Genomic DNA, 14,868 nt, shown 5'->3' on the forward strand with positions numbered 1-14,868 from the left:
CAGTATACGTACATAGTTACTTAATTAAATCATCTTCTATTGAACTAATACTAATGTATGAATGACGTCATTATTTTACTCCTTTTTTCTCCCTTGTTTTATCATAAGTTGAAAAAAAATTGAAATGATGGACAAGATCCAAAATCAAACCAACTATATGAGCCTATATATTAAGTAATTTCAAATTATTTTAACGAAAAAATGGCCTAAAATATCCTTAAGCTATAAGATTTGGTACAATATTGTCCTTCGTCCACCTTATAAGTGTGGACAATAGAATTAAGGGTATTTTTTATCGAAAAGGTTGACGTCAGTGGTATTTGAGGGCCGAAAGATGGATGAAGGATAATTTTGTATCAATTCAAATAGTTGAGGGTATTTTCAGCCCTTCTCCAAAAAAAGAAAGAAAATAGGTTGGATCCAGTTAAATGGGTGAGTTTTTTCAAAAATCGAATATTTAAAATTGAAAGCGACTCATTTAATTTTGAGCTTAACACATGTTTTTCTGTCAAAATTAAGGACAAATTTACATTGAAGTATATTTGAATTTTGAACTAAAAATATAAGGAAATAATATATCTAAATTATTTCTAATAATGCATAATTTATCAAGTTAGACTGAAAATGATAGCAAGATTAACGTAATCGTTGACGCAAGCACCCCTGCTTACCTAATCGCTCTCCTCACAGGGGCGAAAAAAACGTCAATGGCGAAAGTGTATATATATATCTCCATAGAATCACTACAATTTACACTCAATTTTAAAACCAAAAGAGAAGAAAACAGTCAAAAGAGTGTTTTTCCCATTTGAGCAATGGCGGACGCAGTTGAGATGCCTAGAGTAAAGCTGGGAAGTCAAGGACTTGAGGTAAAAACTTCAAGCTATATGATACATTTTTTTAACAATGTCGCATTTTATCAGTTCTAATTGTGTCTATTTGTATTGGAAGTAGGTTTAATTTTAGAGTACTTCGATTTCGTCTGGTTTTTACACATTGGTAGTGTTCTTAATTTGTGGGAATTCTGAAGGATATGACAAAGTACTTTATTTCTGTAGTGTATGTAGTAGCTTTTTGCAAAATTGTTTATTTGGCAAGATAGTGTTCATATAATTTGATGCAATGGTCATTCACTGCATGTTGAAGCTTTGTTTCTAGGTCTCTAAATTAGGTTTCGGCTGTATGGGGCTCACCGGAGTCTATAATTCTCCTGTTCCTGAGGCGGAAGGGATTGCAATAATCAAGGAGGCTTTTGGTAAAGGAGTCACATTTTTTGACACATCAGATGTTTATGGCATGGATCATGCAAATGAATACTTAGTTGGAAAGGTAACTACAGACAATTGGTTTCACATCAAAAGATGCATTTTTATTATTAGAAACATCCATTACACTTTCCATGGAATGTTGTATAAACAAAACAAAGAAAGTGGAGTACAAGATGGTCTTCTTTATTTTTCCAGCTTGATGATTCTCGAATGATCTTAACATGATAAAACAGTGAACATGTAAGATATAATAAACTTGTGTATGCATCAATTATAGATGTTCATGTGTAAAATTATCTCCTTCAGCTAAAAGGAGAGAAGGGTGGAGGTGGGGAAGAGGCATGAATGGGAAAAGTACTTGAAATCCCCTCATCTTCACTAGGTTTAGTTTAAAATTATCTTATTGCAACCCTTTTTGTTACTTGGTAGTAATTAAACTTCAGCTATAGTGTCCATATAAGCTATCACTTTTTGAGGCTACTAGTATTACACTATCTGATGAACACATTAATAATGTGGTATGATTATACAGAGAATCGTTTTTTCTCAATGGTGAACTGGCCACCTCCATAATTAGAGTCTCTATGAAACACATGGTGAGGATTTTTTTGGTAAAACCTGAAAAAAACTGGCCCAGCTATAAGATGAAAGTGTTGCCACTTTTCTCATGCTTCATCAGATAAATGTTCTATCAGGCTACTGAATTTGTTTTGCTTTTCAGTCTTAATCACTGACTGGTTGCATTTGAAAAAGAGAAGTTTCTACAAACTTGTTGATAGAAGTATTAGCTCAAGTCATATTTTCCTCAACAGAATATTCACGGAGTTGAAGAGTTTTGTTTTCCATCTAGCATATCTTAAGTGGGCAGAAAATGAAAATGGAAGGGAACTGTTAATGCCAAAAAAAATGAGGTGTAATGGCAATGTTGGACTGGAAAAAGATTTGGACTATGTTCTTTATCTTTGGTTCATGTACTAAATGGGGTACTGGAATGCCAGAAGCCCACTACCATTCACTTAAAGAGCTGCTTGATTTTCCTAAGTAGTCCGTAATTCATCGAAGTTTTTCACTGTTTCAGGCATTAAAGCAATTGCCTCGAGAAATAATACAGCTTGCAACAAAGTTCGGTATTTATAAGATCGAACCAACTAAGATTACAGTGAAAGGAACTCCTGAATATGTTCGTTCCTGCTGTGAAGCTAGCTTAAAGCGCCTACAAGTGGACTACATTGATCTCTACTATGTGCACTGTATAGACACAACAGTGCCCATTGAGGAAACAGTGAGTGATCTGCCTATATATGGTTCAATTTTGGGCCCTTAGCCCTCATAATATTCATTTGCTTTAAGTAGGAATGCCTGCATTCCTAATCAAGATTCTTGCTTTTAGTTTTCCCGTGAAGCTCTTCTATCTCTACTATTTCTTATTGTGGTGAGTTGTATTACAGATGGGAGAACTCAAAAAATTAGTTGAAGAAGGTAAAATAAAGTATATTGGCATGTCTGAAGCTCACCCGGAGACAATAAGGAGAGCACATGCAGTTCATCCTATCACTGCTGTACAGCAGGAGTATTCTCTATGGACGCGTGACATTGAGGATGACATAATTCCAGTTTGCAGGTTTCTCTACACTTCATTACACATTTTGAAAAAGAAGAAAAGAATCTTGAAATCAAAGACATGACTCCACACATTTGGACTTTCTACTAGTTAGTATAGTTTGGAGCACTATCTAACTGAAAAAAGGCACATTCCCACTAGATAATTATTTATCATTTTTCTTGTTTCCTTTTGTGTGAAAATATATTATTTCCTCCCCCAGTTGGAATTATGAACCAGTGAACCACTAAACAGAAAGTTTTCAATTCTCTCATTCTATCATTATCTACTAGGGAGCTTGGAATTGGGATTGTCCCATATAGCCCTGTTGGACGTGGGCTTTTTGCTGGAAAAGCAGTTGTTGAAAGCTTGCCCGCCAACAGCTTTTTGGTAAGAAAACAAGCCGTTGTTTATTTTACTTTTATTTAAATTCTTTGATGTTTCATTATTATTATAATTTTTTTTTTATATTAATTTCATTTTTCATGCTCTTATGATTCTGGTTTCGCTTACTCTCTATCAGACTACACACCCTAGGTTTACAGGAGAGAACTTTGAAAAGAACAAATCTATATATTTTCGTATGGAAGGAATAGCCAGGAAGCATGGATGCTCTCCAGCTCAACTTGCTATTTCATGGGTCCTTCACCAAGGGGATGATATTGTACCTATTCCTGGTAAGCAATTCTTCTCGTAGTTTCACTAATACAAAGATGATCTTAGAGTACTTGTACAGAAAGGAGTAGCACTCACTTGTGCTAGCTTTGATCTCTTAAAAGACATGATGTTGTGAATACTGAGTTAGTCTCTTGTCTGTTATTATAGGTACAACAAAGATAAAAAATCTTCATGATAACATCGGTTCCGTGAGAGTAAAGCTCAGAGAAGAAGACATAAAAGAGCTTTCTGATGCAGTGCCCGTCAGTGAAGTGGCAGGGCAAAGAATTGGCACGAGTCTTTATAACACATCATATAAGTTTTCCATTACACCACCACCAACCAAATGATCATTAATCCTGTGCTATTGAAAGGAATTATATGGCAATGGATTTAAATTTTATTTTAAAAAAAGGTGTTATAAGGGATTTGGGCATATGTTAGCCATTTGACAACTTGACCTTTTTTATTTTTATTTTTATTTTTTGTGGAGTAAACGTGCAAATCATTTTGACCTTTTAGGGAGTTTCTAGCTAGGGTGGACCTGGTACAGTATTTAAAAGTTTGATTTGGTAATTTTAGTTTACAATTTTTTAAAATATTATATTATTATCGTATCAATATAATTCGATATGATACGGTACGGTAAATCAGTTATCGTGGTTTGATCAACTTCAAGCTTTTCACATACATGTATTCGTATAATAAGAATTATAATTTTGATTTTTTGAGAAACGTCAATTATATCATACTAATATCTGACACATATAAAAATATTCAAAATAAAGTACAAACACTTCTCTTTCTTAATAAGTCACCCAAAAAGAATATTTAAATCAAGATAGAGTAATAAAAAATTCAACATCTAAATAATTAGTTACTATTTTATATATGTGCTAGTATTATATAATTACATATATATATGAATTTTATATGTAATTATATACTTTGATATGGTGTTCGATATTTTTTTTTATAACCATCAAATACCATATCAAATATTAAAATGTAAAAAATACATACCAAATATCATAAAACTCAAACCATGATTTTAAATATTTCGATTTTGATAGTTACTATACCATGCCTACCGCTATTTCTAGCTATGTAATTTTCAAATTAAATTGTCATAGGTTGTTGTGAAAAAAAAATGTGTAAAATAAGAATTTATAATAATTGAGAGGGAAAATTATGTTTAAGCCCTTACATTAATTAGCGTTATTGCTAGTTTGGCAACATGTTGCCTAAAAAGAAATTTAACAAGCATATTTCTAGTGTTAAACATTTTTAAGGTCATTTTAACAGAAAAAAAAGTTTTATGTTTCAAACACCTCAAAAGTTATTTATTTTTGGCTTTATCATTTTTATTAAAACAAATTATTATATATCCAACACTAAAAGAGTCTAATATATTAAAAGTATTTCTCCATTCATTTTTAGTTGTTTGCACGAGGCAAGCCTTATGCGATAGGCTTGACTCAAAAGGCATTGAAGGGGGATCGATCTTGAATCATCCGTGTGAATAACCATCATCCAAATTAACTGAGTCATCCCGAAGGACTATATGTCCAATACTACATGTTCAGTTTATTTGATTAATGAATGATTTATTATATTGTATCTATTTTATCTCTATTATTAAATACTAGTATTTATTTTTCAATTTTTAGACGACTTATATTTAATATGGGTGATTTGGTAAATTTATTCAAATCATTTACTGTTTCTTAATTCTGGTGTTGGACAACTATTATTTGACAAGAGCTAGTAATAAACAAATTTCCAAAATTTGTTTTGCTCTGTTATTTTCTTTTTTTCTTCTTCTTTCAATTTTGAACCGATGAAAAAATAGAAAGGTAAAAAAAAAGCTCCTTGAGAGAAATGGTGTTTTCTGCAATTAAGCAGGTACAGTGCTCCATAGTTAAATCTCAATCAAAGTACACTCCGTACAAAGTATGTCCCCCCTTAAAGAATCCCTAGTCATATTTTTCTATTCCTGTGTCCCTACAAACTTGGAGCGAGCAAGCATGGGGTCAGTCATATATAATTGTGGCCTTTCGAAACCCTAGGTGACGATTCTTCTCAACCACTCATTCAATATACTATTTTGACTGTACTGCTCATCGTATACTCTGCAATTTGTTTAATTGCTTATTTGTGTGGATCAAATTTATGGGTAGGTGGAGCTTTTAATAGGAAAATGAACATTTTCTAATCTAGGGTTACTGAATGTCGCAAAAATTAAAAATAAATAAATCATGGTCTGCTTTTTCTTGTGATTTCCCCCTTATTTCAGTTCCAAAGCATAAACTAATGTAGAGCTTCAATTTGAATAATTCGAAAAAAAAATTAGATTATCTTTTTTATACTCTTTACGTCCCATTTTATATGATGAAGTATGTCTGGGCATGGAGTTTAAGGAAGAAAGAATTTTGAAACTTGTGATTTAAAAATTTGACAAAGGAAGAGCTAACTTTGCTTTTGTTACCATTAAAAAAAGAAGTAATAATGGATGTATTGGTAGTCTGCACGCATTGATTTAAGATTATAGATCCGGATTATGAAGCCTTTTTCTATGTAGTGTCGCCAAAAATTCAGGGGCGGAGGGAGAGTGTTGGCTATGAGTTTGGCCAAATCCCGTAGTTTTGGTTCAATGTCTCATTGAGGACGTGTGAATAACATTGAGGTTTAGTGCATGGAAAACTCCGATCCCCAGTAAGTGCAACGTTGAAATGGCTCCTCATTTGTTGTGCCAAAGGGATATAAAAGAAAGAAGTGGCTTTCGATAGATTGTTGGTCAAGAAGTTTTACTCTGTGCGAGTTTAAGTCTACCTTGTCACATTTTAGCAAATTCTATCATCATAATATACACATATCAAGAAGTATATGTTGGATGCGACACAATCATCTTAGACAATGTTTTTCTTTATCTTTTAAGCATCCGTGTGTGTTACCTATACCCTCTGGCAGATATGTTCATTTCTTTTACTATTGTGCAATTTTGTAGGTCTACATTTTCATCTTAACATTAGCATTATATTGGATTTAATATGTGAATATGTTGGGCCTTGGAGGTCTGACGTTTATTTTTAGACGAATTCCTGGCATCATAACCATTTTATAGAACTCATTTTTCATTTGATAGACTATGGTAGAAACACACTACTACTAGAGCTATCATGCGACAACACTTTGTTGAGAAAAATCACAAATAAGTATATATGCAAATAATTGTTTTTTTTTTAGAAATAATGCTTGTGTGTATATTATAAGCTGACACCACTTGAAAATAAAACAAAAACATCAATTTGTGACAAGTAATATAGAACAGTCCACCCAAACCACATACAAGCTGAGTTCTGATAGTATGCCAACATCACTTGTGCAAAATCTTGTGCATTGGTAATCCTATCACATAGTGTTCTCGTAGTAACTCCTCCATCTCATGAGTCATCCTTCTTAACTTTTCTTTTTTGAAAGTAAAAAAATTAATAAATTAAGAAGGATGACTGAGATGAAAGAGGTGCTACAACAACACTACGTAATCATAGAATACCTATAATTCTATGTGTCACATTTTCTTATATCACTGCAAACTTTCTAAGTCAAACAAATTATTAATATATCTTCCAAAATATCCAATTGAACTTTCTATGTGTAGGATCTCTTTGATTGTTGACTACCTTTAGCTACTCTTAGTTTCCATATTACATAAAGTTATGGAAGAAACTACTGCAATGTCTCATTTTTAAGGTAAAACCTCTTGTGGAAAATCAAATGTGCTCCTCAAGCATTAGCATATCTTCGTTGTTTTTGACTTTGAGAAACTCTTGTCAACTTTTGGATAGCAAGAGTCTTCTAAATCCTAGTATATTTTATCCATGGAAAAACTTTTGTGAGCCTAGGAAAGTTTACATTGTGGACCCTAGAGCCAATTGTTAAATGGACTAGAATTTCTGTTATCTTTAGTCTTATTTTAAGAGAAGATTTGGTAAGTTTCCTAGCATTTTCCGTCTTTTCACTTTTACCGAAACTTGGCATGTGGATAAATTTAAGTTGCAATGAAGTAAAATTAGAAATGAAGAAAGAAAAGCTTAAATTAAAAAAACAAAAAAGAGGACAAGCTATTTAACCTATTATAATGTTAAGATTGGACAAGACAAAAAGAAAAGAGGAGCTACTTGAAGATTCCTGTGTCTTTTGCTACAACTTTAGTGGTCGAAGTTGAAATTTTTATTTGTTGGATACAGGAATGCACTTTATAATCCAACCGATAGGCCATGACAATGATGAAATCCCTATGCATGCAGCCCATTGCGTCCAGTTCAGCCTTTCAGTATCAGCAAACTTCCTCAGGAATTCAACCATAATTACCTGGAGAACTATTGTCACTCCCACTATCCCAACAAATAGTCTATTCTTCAGTATTCCACGGAATATGTTTTTCTTCTCCAAATTCCTTGCATTGAACTCGTTAAAAATTTGACACAGAACGAAAGTATTGAATATCAAGGTGTCTTTTACCTTCTTATTCACATGAAATATGGCACTTCCTTTGAACTGCAGGATCAATAGCACCGTTATCTGATACAAGGCTTGAGCAAGGAGATTCCTCCACATCACTCCAGTTATCAGTGGTTTAGTTCGTCCAACTGGTTTCTTGTTCATTAGATCGCTACTGGGTCGTTCAGTTGCCAAAGCTAAGGCCCCCAGAGTATCCATTATGAGATTGACCCACAGAAGTTGGACTGCTGTCAGAGGGACTTCTCCAGATGAAGCAGCAGCAACAAAGTTGATAACAAGGGCAGCAACATTTACTGTGAGTTGAAATTGAATAAACTTTTGAATGTTATTATACACACACCTTCCCCACTTCAAGACTGTGACCACTGTAGTGAAATTGTCGTCCAAGATAACTATATCAGAGCTCTCCTTTGCGACTTCTGTGCCTTGGATCCCCATGGAAAGTCCAATATCTGCTGCTTTTAGGGCAGGAGCATCATTTGTTCCATCGCCTGTTACCGCTACAACATGGCCTTTCTGCTTCAAGCATTCAACCATCAAAAGCTTGTCAAATGGTGAAGACCTTGCCATCACTCGTATTTTTTCAACAATCTCCATTCTCTCTTCTTGTGAATAATTCCTGAATGCCGGTCCTTCAATAACTGCAATGTTCAGGTCTTCACCTGGTTGGAGTATTCCACATTCAAAAGCTATTGATTTAGCTGTAAACACATTGTCCCCAGTAATCATTTTGATGCTAACACCAGCAGCCCTGCAAGATTCTACTGCCCCTTTAACACCAGGCCTACATGGGTCCTTTAGACCCACCAGACCCAGTAAGGTTAGTTGAGTTTCTTCAAGAGCTTGGTTTTCTGCATTGCTTTCTTTGTAAGCAAATGCAATACATCGCAAGCTTTTGCTTGCCATATATTCAATTTTCAAGTCAAGTTCTTTTCTTTCTTCATGATCTATAGGTGCAATTTTTCCACTTTTTACGTAATAAGTGGAGCACATAGCTAGAATCATCTCAGCAGCACCTTTCCAATGTGTGTGAACTTTTCCCGTACTATTTTTTGTTACTAGTACCCCACTTCTTTTCTTTTGTGAATTGAAAACTTCAACATGGAGGATTTGATACTTTTGCTTTAATTCATTAAAGTTCACTAGTAAACTGGTCAGGGCCCATGATAGAATCGCTTTCTCGGTAGGGCCTCCACAGATTTCTGGAGGACCTGAAGGTGTTGTATAAACATCACCAGTAGTATTAAAGCAAGCAGCCTCTTGTAGCAATTGAACAACATCAGGTGCTAGCTGTGATGTTGTCATAATCATTTCTGTTCCCAAGAAAAATTCAGTTACCTGCAAAGGTGAATTCAGAATTTTACTTTAGAGTGAGTTCTATGTTCAAGTTCTTACTGTTTCATTGCAATTTTAAAAGTATGAGTTTAGAATTTAATATTTGTTGAAAGTTTACAACTAATTTTCAACATATATTTATGTTCCATATTGAAACTTGTGGGTTCAGTTGAACCCAGTAAACTAGGCTGCATCTGCCTTGAGTTACGCACCTGCATCTGGTTTAAGGTGAGAGTGCCAGTTTTGTCTGTGCAGATTGTGGTTGCTGATCCCATTGTCTCGCAGGCAGATAGCTTGCGGACCATTGCATGATCGAGCATCATTCTTCTCATAGAGTATGCCAAAGTTAGTGTGACAGCCAATGGCAAACCTTCTGGAATTGCAACCACTATGATGGTTACGGCTGCCGCAATTATACGAATCAAGGAATTCATTATATCTTCTGCTTTGGTTTTGCTACCTACAAACTCCTTCTGTCCACTTTCATTTTCAGTATGTCCCGTGAAGTAACGGATCATTAAGGTGACTAGAACAAGAAAAGCCACTAACAGACCAACATTTCCGATATATTTAGTAAGTTTATTTAACCGATTTTGCAGTGGCGTTTGTTCATTCTTGTCATCAGTTATTGTGCACATCATTTGACCCCATGCATTGTTTGCACCTACCGACGTGACAAGCATGTGTCCATATCCGTCCATTACCTTTGTTCCGCAGACCAAAAATGGGTTTTGTGTCTCGTTGATTTGAACGTGATCACTTTCACCTGCAGAAGTAGATCCAAAATATATATATATATATTTAATGACTTCAAAATTCTGAGTTCTTTAAAATATAGGTTCAAAACTGAACTTTTATGCTACTTTTTGGCGTCTCTCTCTTTTATATATATTGTTTATACTGAAAATAATATCTAGGTCTGTCTCTATTTACCTGTCATGCTGGACTCATCTACTTGCAGTGAGTGGCCATCCAAGAAGAGTCCATCGGCTGGAATTTGATCTCCAATTTTGAGACACACAACATCGCCCACAACAATATCAAAGATCGATACTTCTTGTCGACGTCCTTCTCTCATTACTTCCACTTTTATATCTTTACTCTCTTCCGAAAGCTTCAGAAACTGTCTGCTTTGTTTGAAGTTACTGATAGAAGAGACTGCAAGGACAAGAATAACTGCAACGATGATACTTCCGCCATCATACCACCCTTCCTTAGGTCCATGTTGTTTAATCCCAAAGCCAAGGGATAAAACAGCACATACCAGAAGGATGATAATGGTGGTGTCATTGAAACCTTCAACTACAAAACTCAAGAAACTCTTGGCTTGTGGCTTGTCATAAATGTTGGAACCAAAAGTAACCTTCCTTTGTTCTACTCCATTCTCATGCATTCTTATACCTTCTTTCTGGTCCGATCCAAGAATTACTACGACTTGTAGCACTCCTCCGAATTGAAGGAGGCCATTGAAGTCTTTCTCTCTGACCAACTTGGCAAGTGCTTCTTTGTTAATGCCATGAAAAAGTTGTTTCTCATGATCATTGATGCTTTCAATGTCGATAATGTAGGACGGATCGCGCACCAACTGGGAAAGGACTAATGTGTTTCTATCAATCCTTTTCTTGTTCAAGAAAGCCACAAAATATATGGCTCTAAAAACCACCTGCAGCCTCTTGTGAGGTTTTCCAAGGTAACTGTCCCTTTCATTGCTTAAAAACATTATGGTATCACTGTGTTCGGATGTGTGTATAGCCATTAGGATTTCTTTGCACAAAAACAATAGTACTATCTGTTTCTTTCTTCTCTTTTTTACTGCTGGTAAATATTGAAAATTTGCTGAGTTGCATTCATTGTGTGAATTAGTTGCATAAATAACCTAGGAAAAAAGAAAGTTCCATGCAATTTCCAGGATGCTCTCAATGAATTTTACAGTATTTCTTTACGTGATACCTGGTACTCCCTATAATCAATGCGCAACTATTGAGGAAAATGTGAAGAAGTTCACTTACATATTCCTTGCAAAAGTGTGTTGAATATTGTACAGCGCGTTGATTATAGGGTACAGCATCGATCCTTTTTCCATAAATTAAGATATATGTCATTCATTCATCGATTTGGGGTTGACATCGGGTGTGGATAGGTTTTTGCCGTAAATATATTGCGTCTACCAAGATAGTGAAGGAGCAAGAATTTTGGGATTTTACTTGAGAATTAAAATTGTACACACTTGAGAATTAGCATGTAATAGCAATTTAGTTAAATTTTTATTAGATTACCAAGAAAGTTCGCTATAGTTATCGAATAATTGATTTGATTGTTTGTGTAAGTGTTATTTAAACCGACAAGGCATAAAACTTAGACTCTCAGGTCGAAAATCTTGCCCTACAAGTAGCAGTGGTGTAACCACATGTAGTAATCAGTGGGTAGTTGAATATACTTCGTCGAAAAATTACATTACTATGTATATAGAAATTTATACAAAAATATATTATTTTTCATATGATATGTTAAATTTTGAATATTTTAAATAAAATTTCTGACTTCGTCCCGAGCAAAAAGTTACAGCACGTTAAAGATTCTCTGCGTGTTCTTTTAACCTTTATTCCCGGTTAATTTTCTAGGTCTATACTCGTGTTTCTTCTGATATATAGTTTTTCTACTATTTTCTCGATAACTAGAAATTAGAATCTAAGTTTGTTGGTTCAATAAATAAACAAATACTCCTTCGAGTCTATTTTATTTGTCAAAATTTTATTTTGCACACCTCTTAAATAAACATTAACTGATTAAATTATTCTTATTAATTCGTTTATTTCATTTTTATACACATTAATCTCTGTTCACATTTATCGAGTATGGATAAAGGTGGTAGCTTACTACTCCCTGTGTCCCTAATTACTTGTCCACTTTTGAATTGACACACTTATTAAGAAAGCAATTATTGACATAGAGAGTTTACCAATTTATCTCTATTAATCATCAAGTGGATGAATTAAAAACTTAAAATTTTCAAGAAGTTTTATTATTTTCAAAGTAATTAATTGAGGGTATAATAGGTAAAAATATTTTGTCTTTTCTTGATTTGTCAAAATGGACAAGTAATTAGGGACAACTAAAAAGAAAAAATGGACAAGTAACTAATTAGGGACATAGGGAGTATTAATTAATAGATAAGTTTTAGGAATAACATAGTTTTAATATGAAATTATAATCTATCCCTTTTTAGTTTGTAATTACATTAATCCCTTAAAAAGTACACAAATTGGATACATAATATGTAGCTCAGATACATTATAACATAAACTGGATACATAATATGTAGCTCGGATACATTATAAAATAAATTGGATACATAATATGTAGCTCGGATACATAAAATAAATAAGGGATTTTAGAGGTTTTTAGAAATAAAAGGAGATATTGGAAATAAGGAAACATAAGACGTGTATTTCAGTAATTTATATTCTGATTTTTCTGAACTAATAGTTTCTCTATCTGTATCGCTTGTCCAAATTTCTCTTTGTATGTCCCTTTAAGAAATCATAGATAAAAAAGGTATTGTTACTCATTTACCTTTTAACTCTTTTTAATGCGTTGTATTTGTCTGTCTTATTAATCAAATTAGTAAGGTTGGAACCTTCTTGGAATTTTACAACATTTATACTTTCAAAGAACTAAATTTTCAATTAACTATATCTTAATTTTGTAAATTGATAAGTAATTTGGGAGAGATATTTTTAGTAATATGGACAAGTAACATGTGACGAAGGGACTATTATTGAGTTGAAGTGCTTTTATGAATTATTGCTTAATTATTCCAAAAACTGAAGATCATTTTAATTGCTAATTATGGCTTCTGATGATTTTTTATGAATATATTATTGTTGCTCATACTCTATCGAGTTTGATATTGTTGATGCAAAGTAGGTATACTCGATGTGAGAGGCTAATTTAAAATTTTTAGAATATGTGTGCGTTTTTTATTATAGAAGAAGGAAAAAAATGCATTATCAATAAATAACAGTTATAAATTTTCAAAAAGTATACACATGAAATATTTAATTTTATAAAAAGACTATAAGATTCACGTGCTCCATTTTTAACATATAAATTTGCCCCTAAATCTCACATGATGCCAACTTTATCGTATCGGTAGTGTATGTATGGGGGCGGAGACTCTAGTAATAAGTCAAGTCTTCCTTTAATACTTTATTATTTTTGTTTTACTATATAGTCGAAACTTTAAAAAAAAAAAAAAGAATTAAGTCAGCATCTTCTTTATAGTTTTTTGTTTTTTCCATCCACTTTAAAAGGATCGATTGATTTTGATCTACACTAAAAAAAGAATTATTTTAAAGTAAAACACTTCTTATCAAACGCAACTTAAATTCAAGATGCAAACTTGATTGAAACTTTTAATTTAGAATAAGAATGTATTTTATCGTTCATTACAACTTTTGATGATGTCTTTTAATTTATGATAATATATTCATATATATTAATTGAATCATTCAACGACAACGTACTAATTGTGTTATATATATATATATATATCGAAGGGGACCACATTTATTTTTCTATCTAATAATAATAACAAAATTTCAGCTTCCAATTTAATTATGAGGGGTCCGGGATGTAGAATTTGACATTGTAATTTGTATGACGTATCTATAGTTACATCATATATATATATATATCTAGAAAAATATAATTAGGGAATTTTGCAATTTGGTTATATAATTTGTTCATCATTAATTTCTGTATTTTTAATTGTGAATATCCAAATAAAGAATTCAGGAGAACAATTGTAGGAAATTTCATAAGACTAGTTAACTTCCAATTTGTTTTAGAAAATTTTAATCTAGATTATTGTGAATCACTCTACCATTAATAAGTTTTAATTCTAACACATTAGTCACTAGGTCTCTTTAGTTAACAACTTTGATTCTTTCTCTTTAATTAATTTATTTTTTAATTGTTATTCTTCCAAACTTTTGCTTATTTTTATTCCAGTAGGGAAGGGGAAAAGAATACAAAGTTACATGCAATAAATGGAATCTTAAACCATAGAGTATATAAAATGGAGAATTTAGTTATTCTGGAAATATTTCTCAAAATCTTATCAAACAAAAGATTAAATAATATCATGACCAATACACCCTACCAAACGACCTCTAAATGTACTAATTAACAACCTCTTAATAACTTGTAATTAGATGAACCCAAACCTAAATAATATGGGCATAAAACTAAATTTGGAGGGTAAAATGCGAGAGTATAATTCTTTGCTAGCTCTTAACATTGTTTGGCTTGATACAAAACTTAAGAAGAAAAAAGAAAGTTTTAAAGTTAAATTTGTTATTTCTAACTATGAAAATATAACATTTAATTGAAATAGACTAAAAAGAAAAAGACGTCACATCAATTGAAATGGAGGGAATCGTGTAGAACAAGAATAAATAAAGATGTGACTCAATTTACAAA

At 32.9% G+C, this 14,868-nt stretch overlaps 2 protein-coding genes across 2 annotated transcripts; one reads left to right on the forward strand and one right to left on the reverse strand.

Annotated features, from left to right (window-relative positions):
- Positions 1-767: 767 nt before the first annotated feature.
- Positions 768-3,875, forward strand: LOC125816102 (perakine reductase-like). Its single transcript, XM_049495697.1, has 7 exons — positions 768-869; positions 1,159-1,329; positions 2,347-2,550; positions 2,717-2,889; positions 3,162-3,258; positions 3,392-3,545; positions 3,694-3,875. The coding sequence occupies exons 1-7, from the start codon at positions 816-818 to the stop codon at positions 3,873-3,875; spliced, it is 1,035 nt and encodes a 344-aa protein (XP_049351654.1). The 5' UTR covers positions 768-815.
- A 3,879-nt stretch (positions 3,876-7,754) lies between these two features.
- LOC125816198 (putative calcium-transporting ATPase 13, plasma membrane-type) lies at positions 7,755-11,253 on the reverse strand. The gene is given in 4 exon segments (XM_049495782.1): positions 7,755-9,387; positions 9,597-10,150; positions 10,318-11,200; positions 11,203-11,253. Coding segments are annotated over 4 exon segments (3,117 nt in total). The 3' UTR covers positions 7,755-7,758.
- Positions 11,254-14,868: the final 3,615 nt, after the last annotated feature.

This window comes from Solanum verrucosum, unplaced genomic scaffold (assembly GCF_900185275.1).
Source record: "Solanum verrucosum unplaced genomic scaffold, falcon-dt-bn FXZP01000261.1, whole genome shotgun sequence".
Classification (NCBI taxonomy): Eukaryota; Viridiplantae; Streptophyta; class Magnoliopsida; order Solanales; family Solanaceae; genus Solanum; species Solanum verrucosum.

Excerpts from the sequence above, each read along its gene's own strand:
- LOC125816102 (XM_049495697.1), top strand. The coding sequence starts at position 816 with ATGGCGGACGCAGTTGAGATGCCTAGAGTAAAGCTGGGAAGTCAAGGA. Across the intron at positions 870-1,158 it reads TGGGAAGTCAAGGACTTGAG|GTCTCTAAATTAGGTTTCGG; the intron begins GTAAAAACTTCA and ends CTTTGTTTCTAG. Across the intron at positions 2,890-3,161 it reads GACATAATTCCAGTTTGCAG|GGAGCTTGGAATTGGGATTG; the intron begins GTTTCTCTACAC and ends ATTATCTACTAG.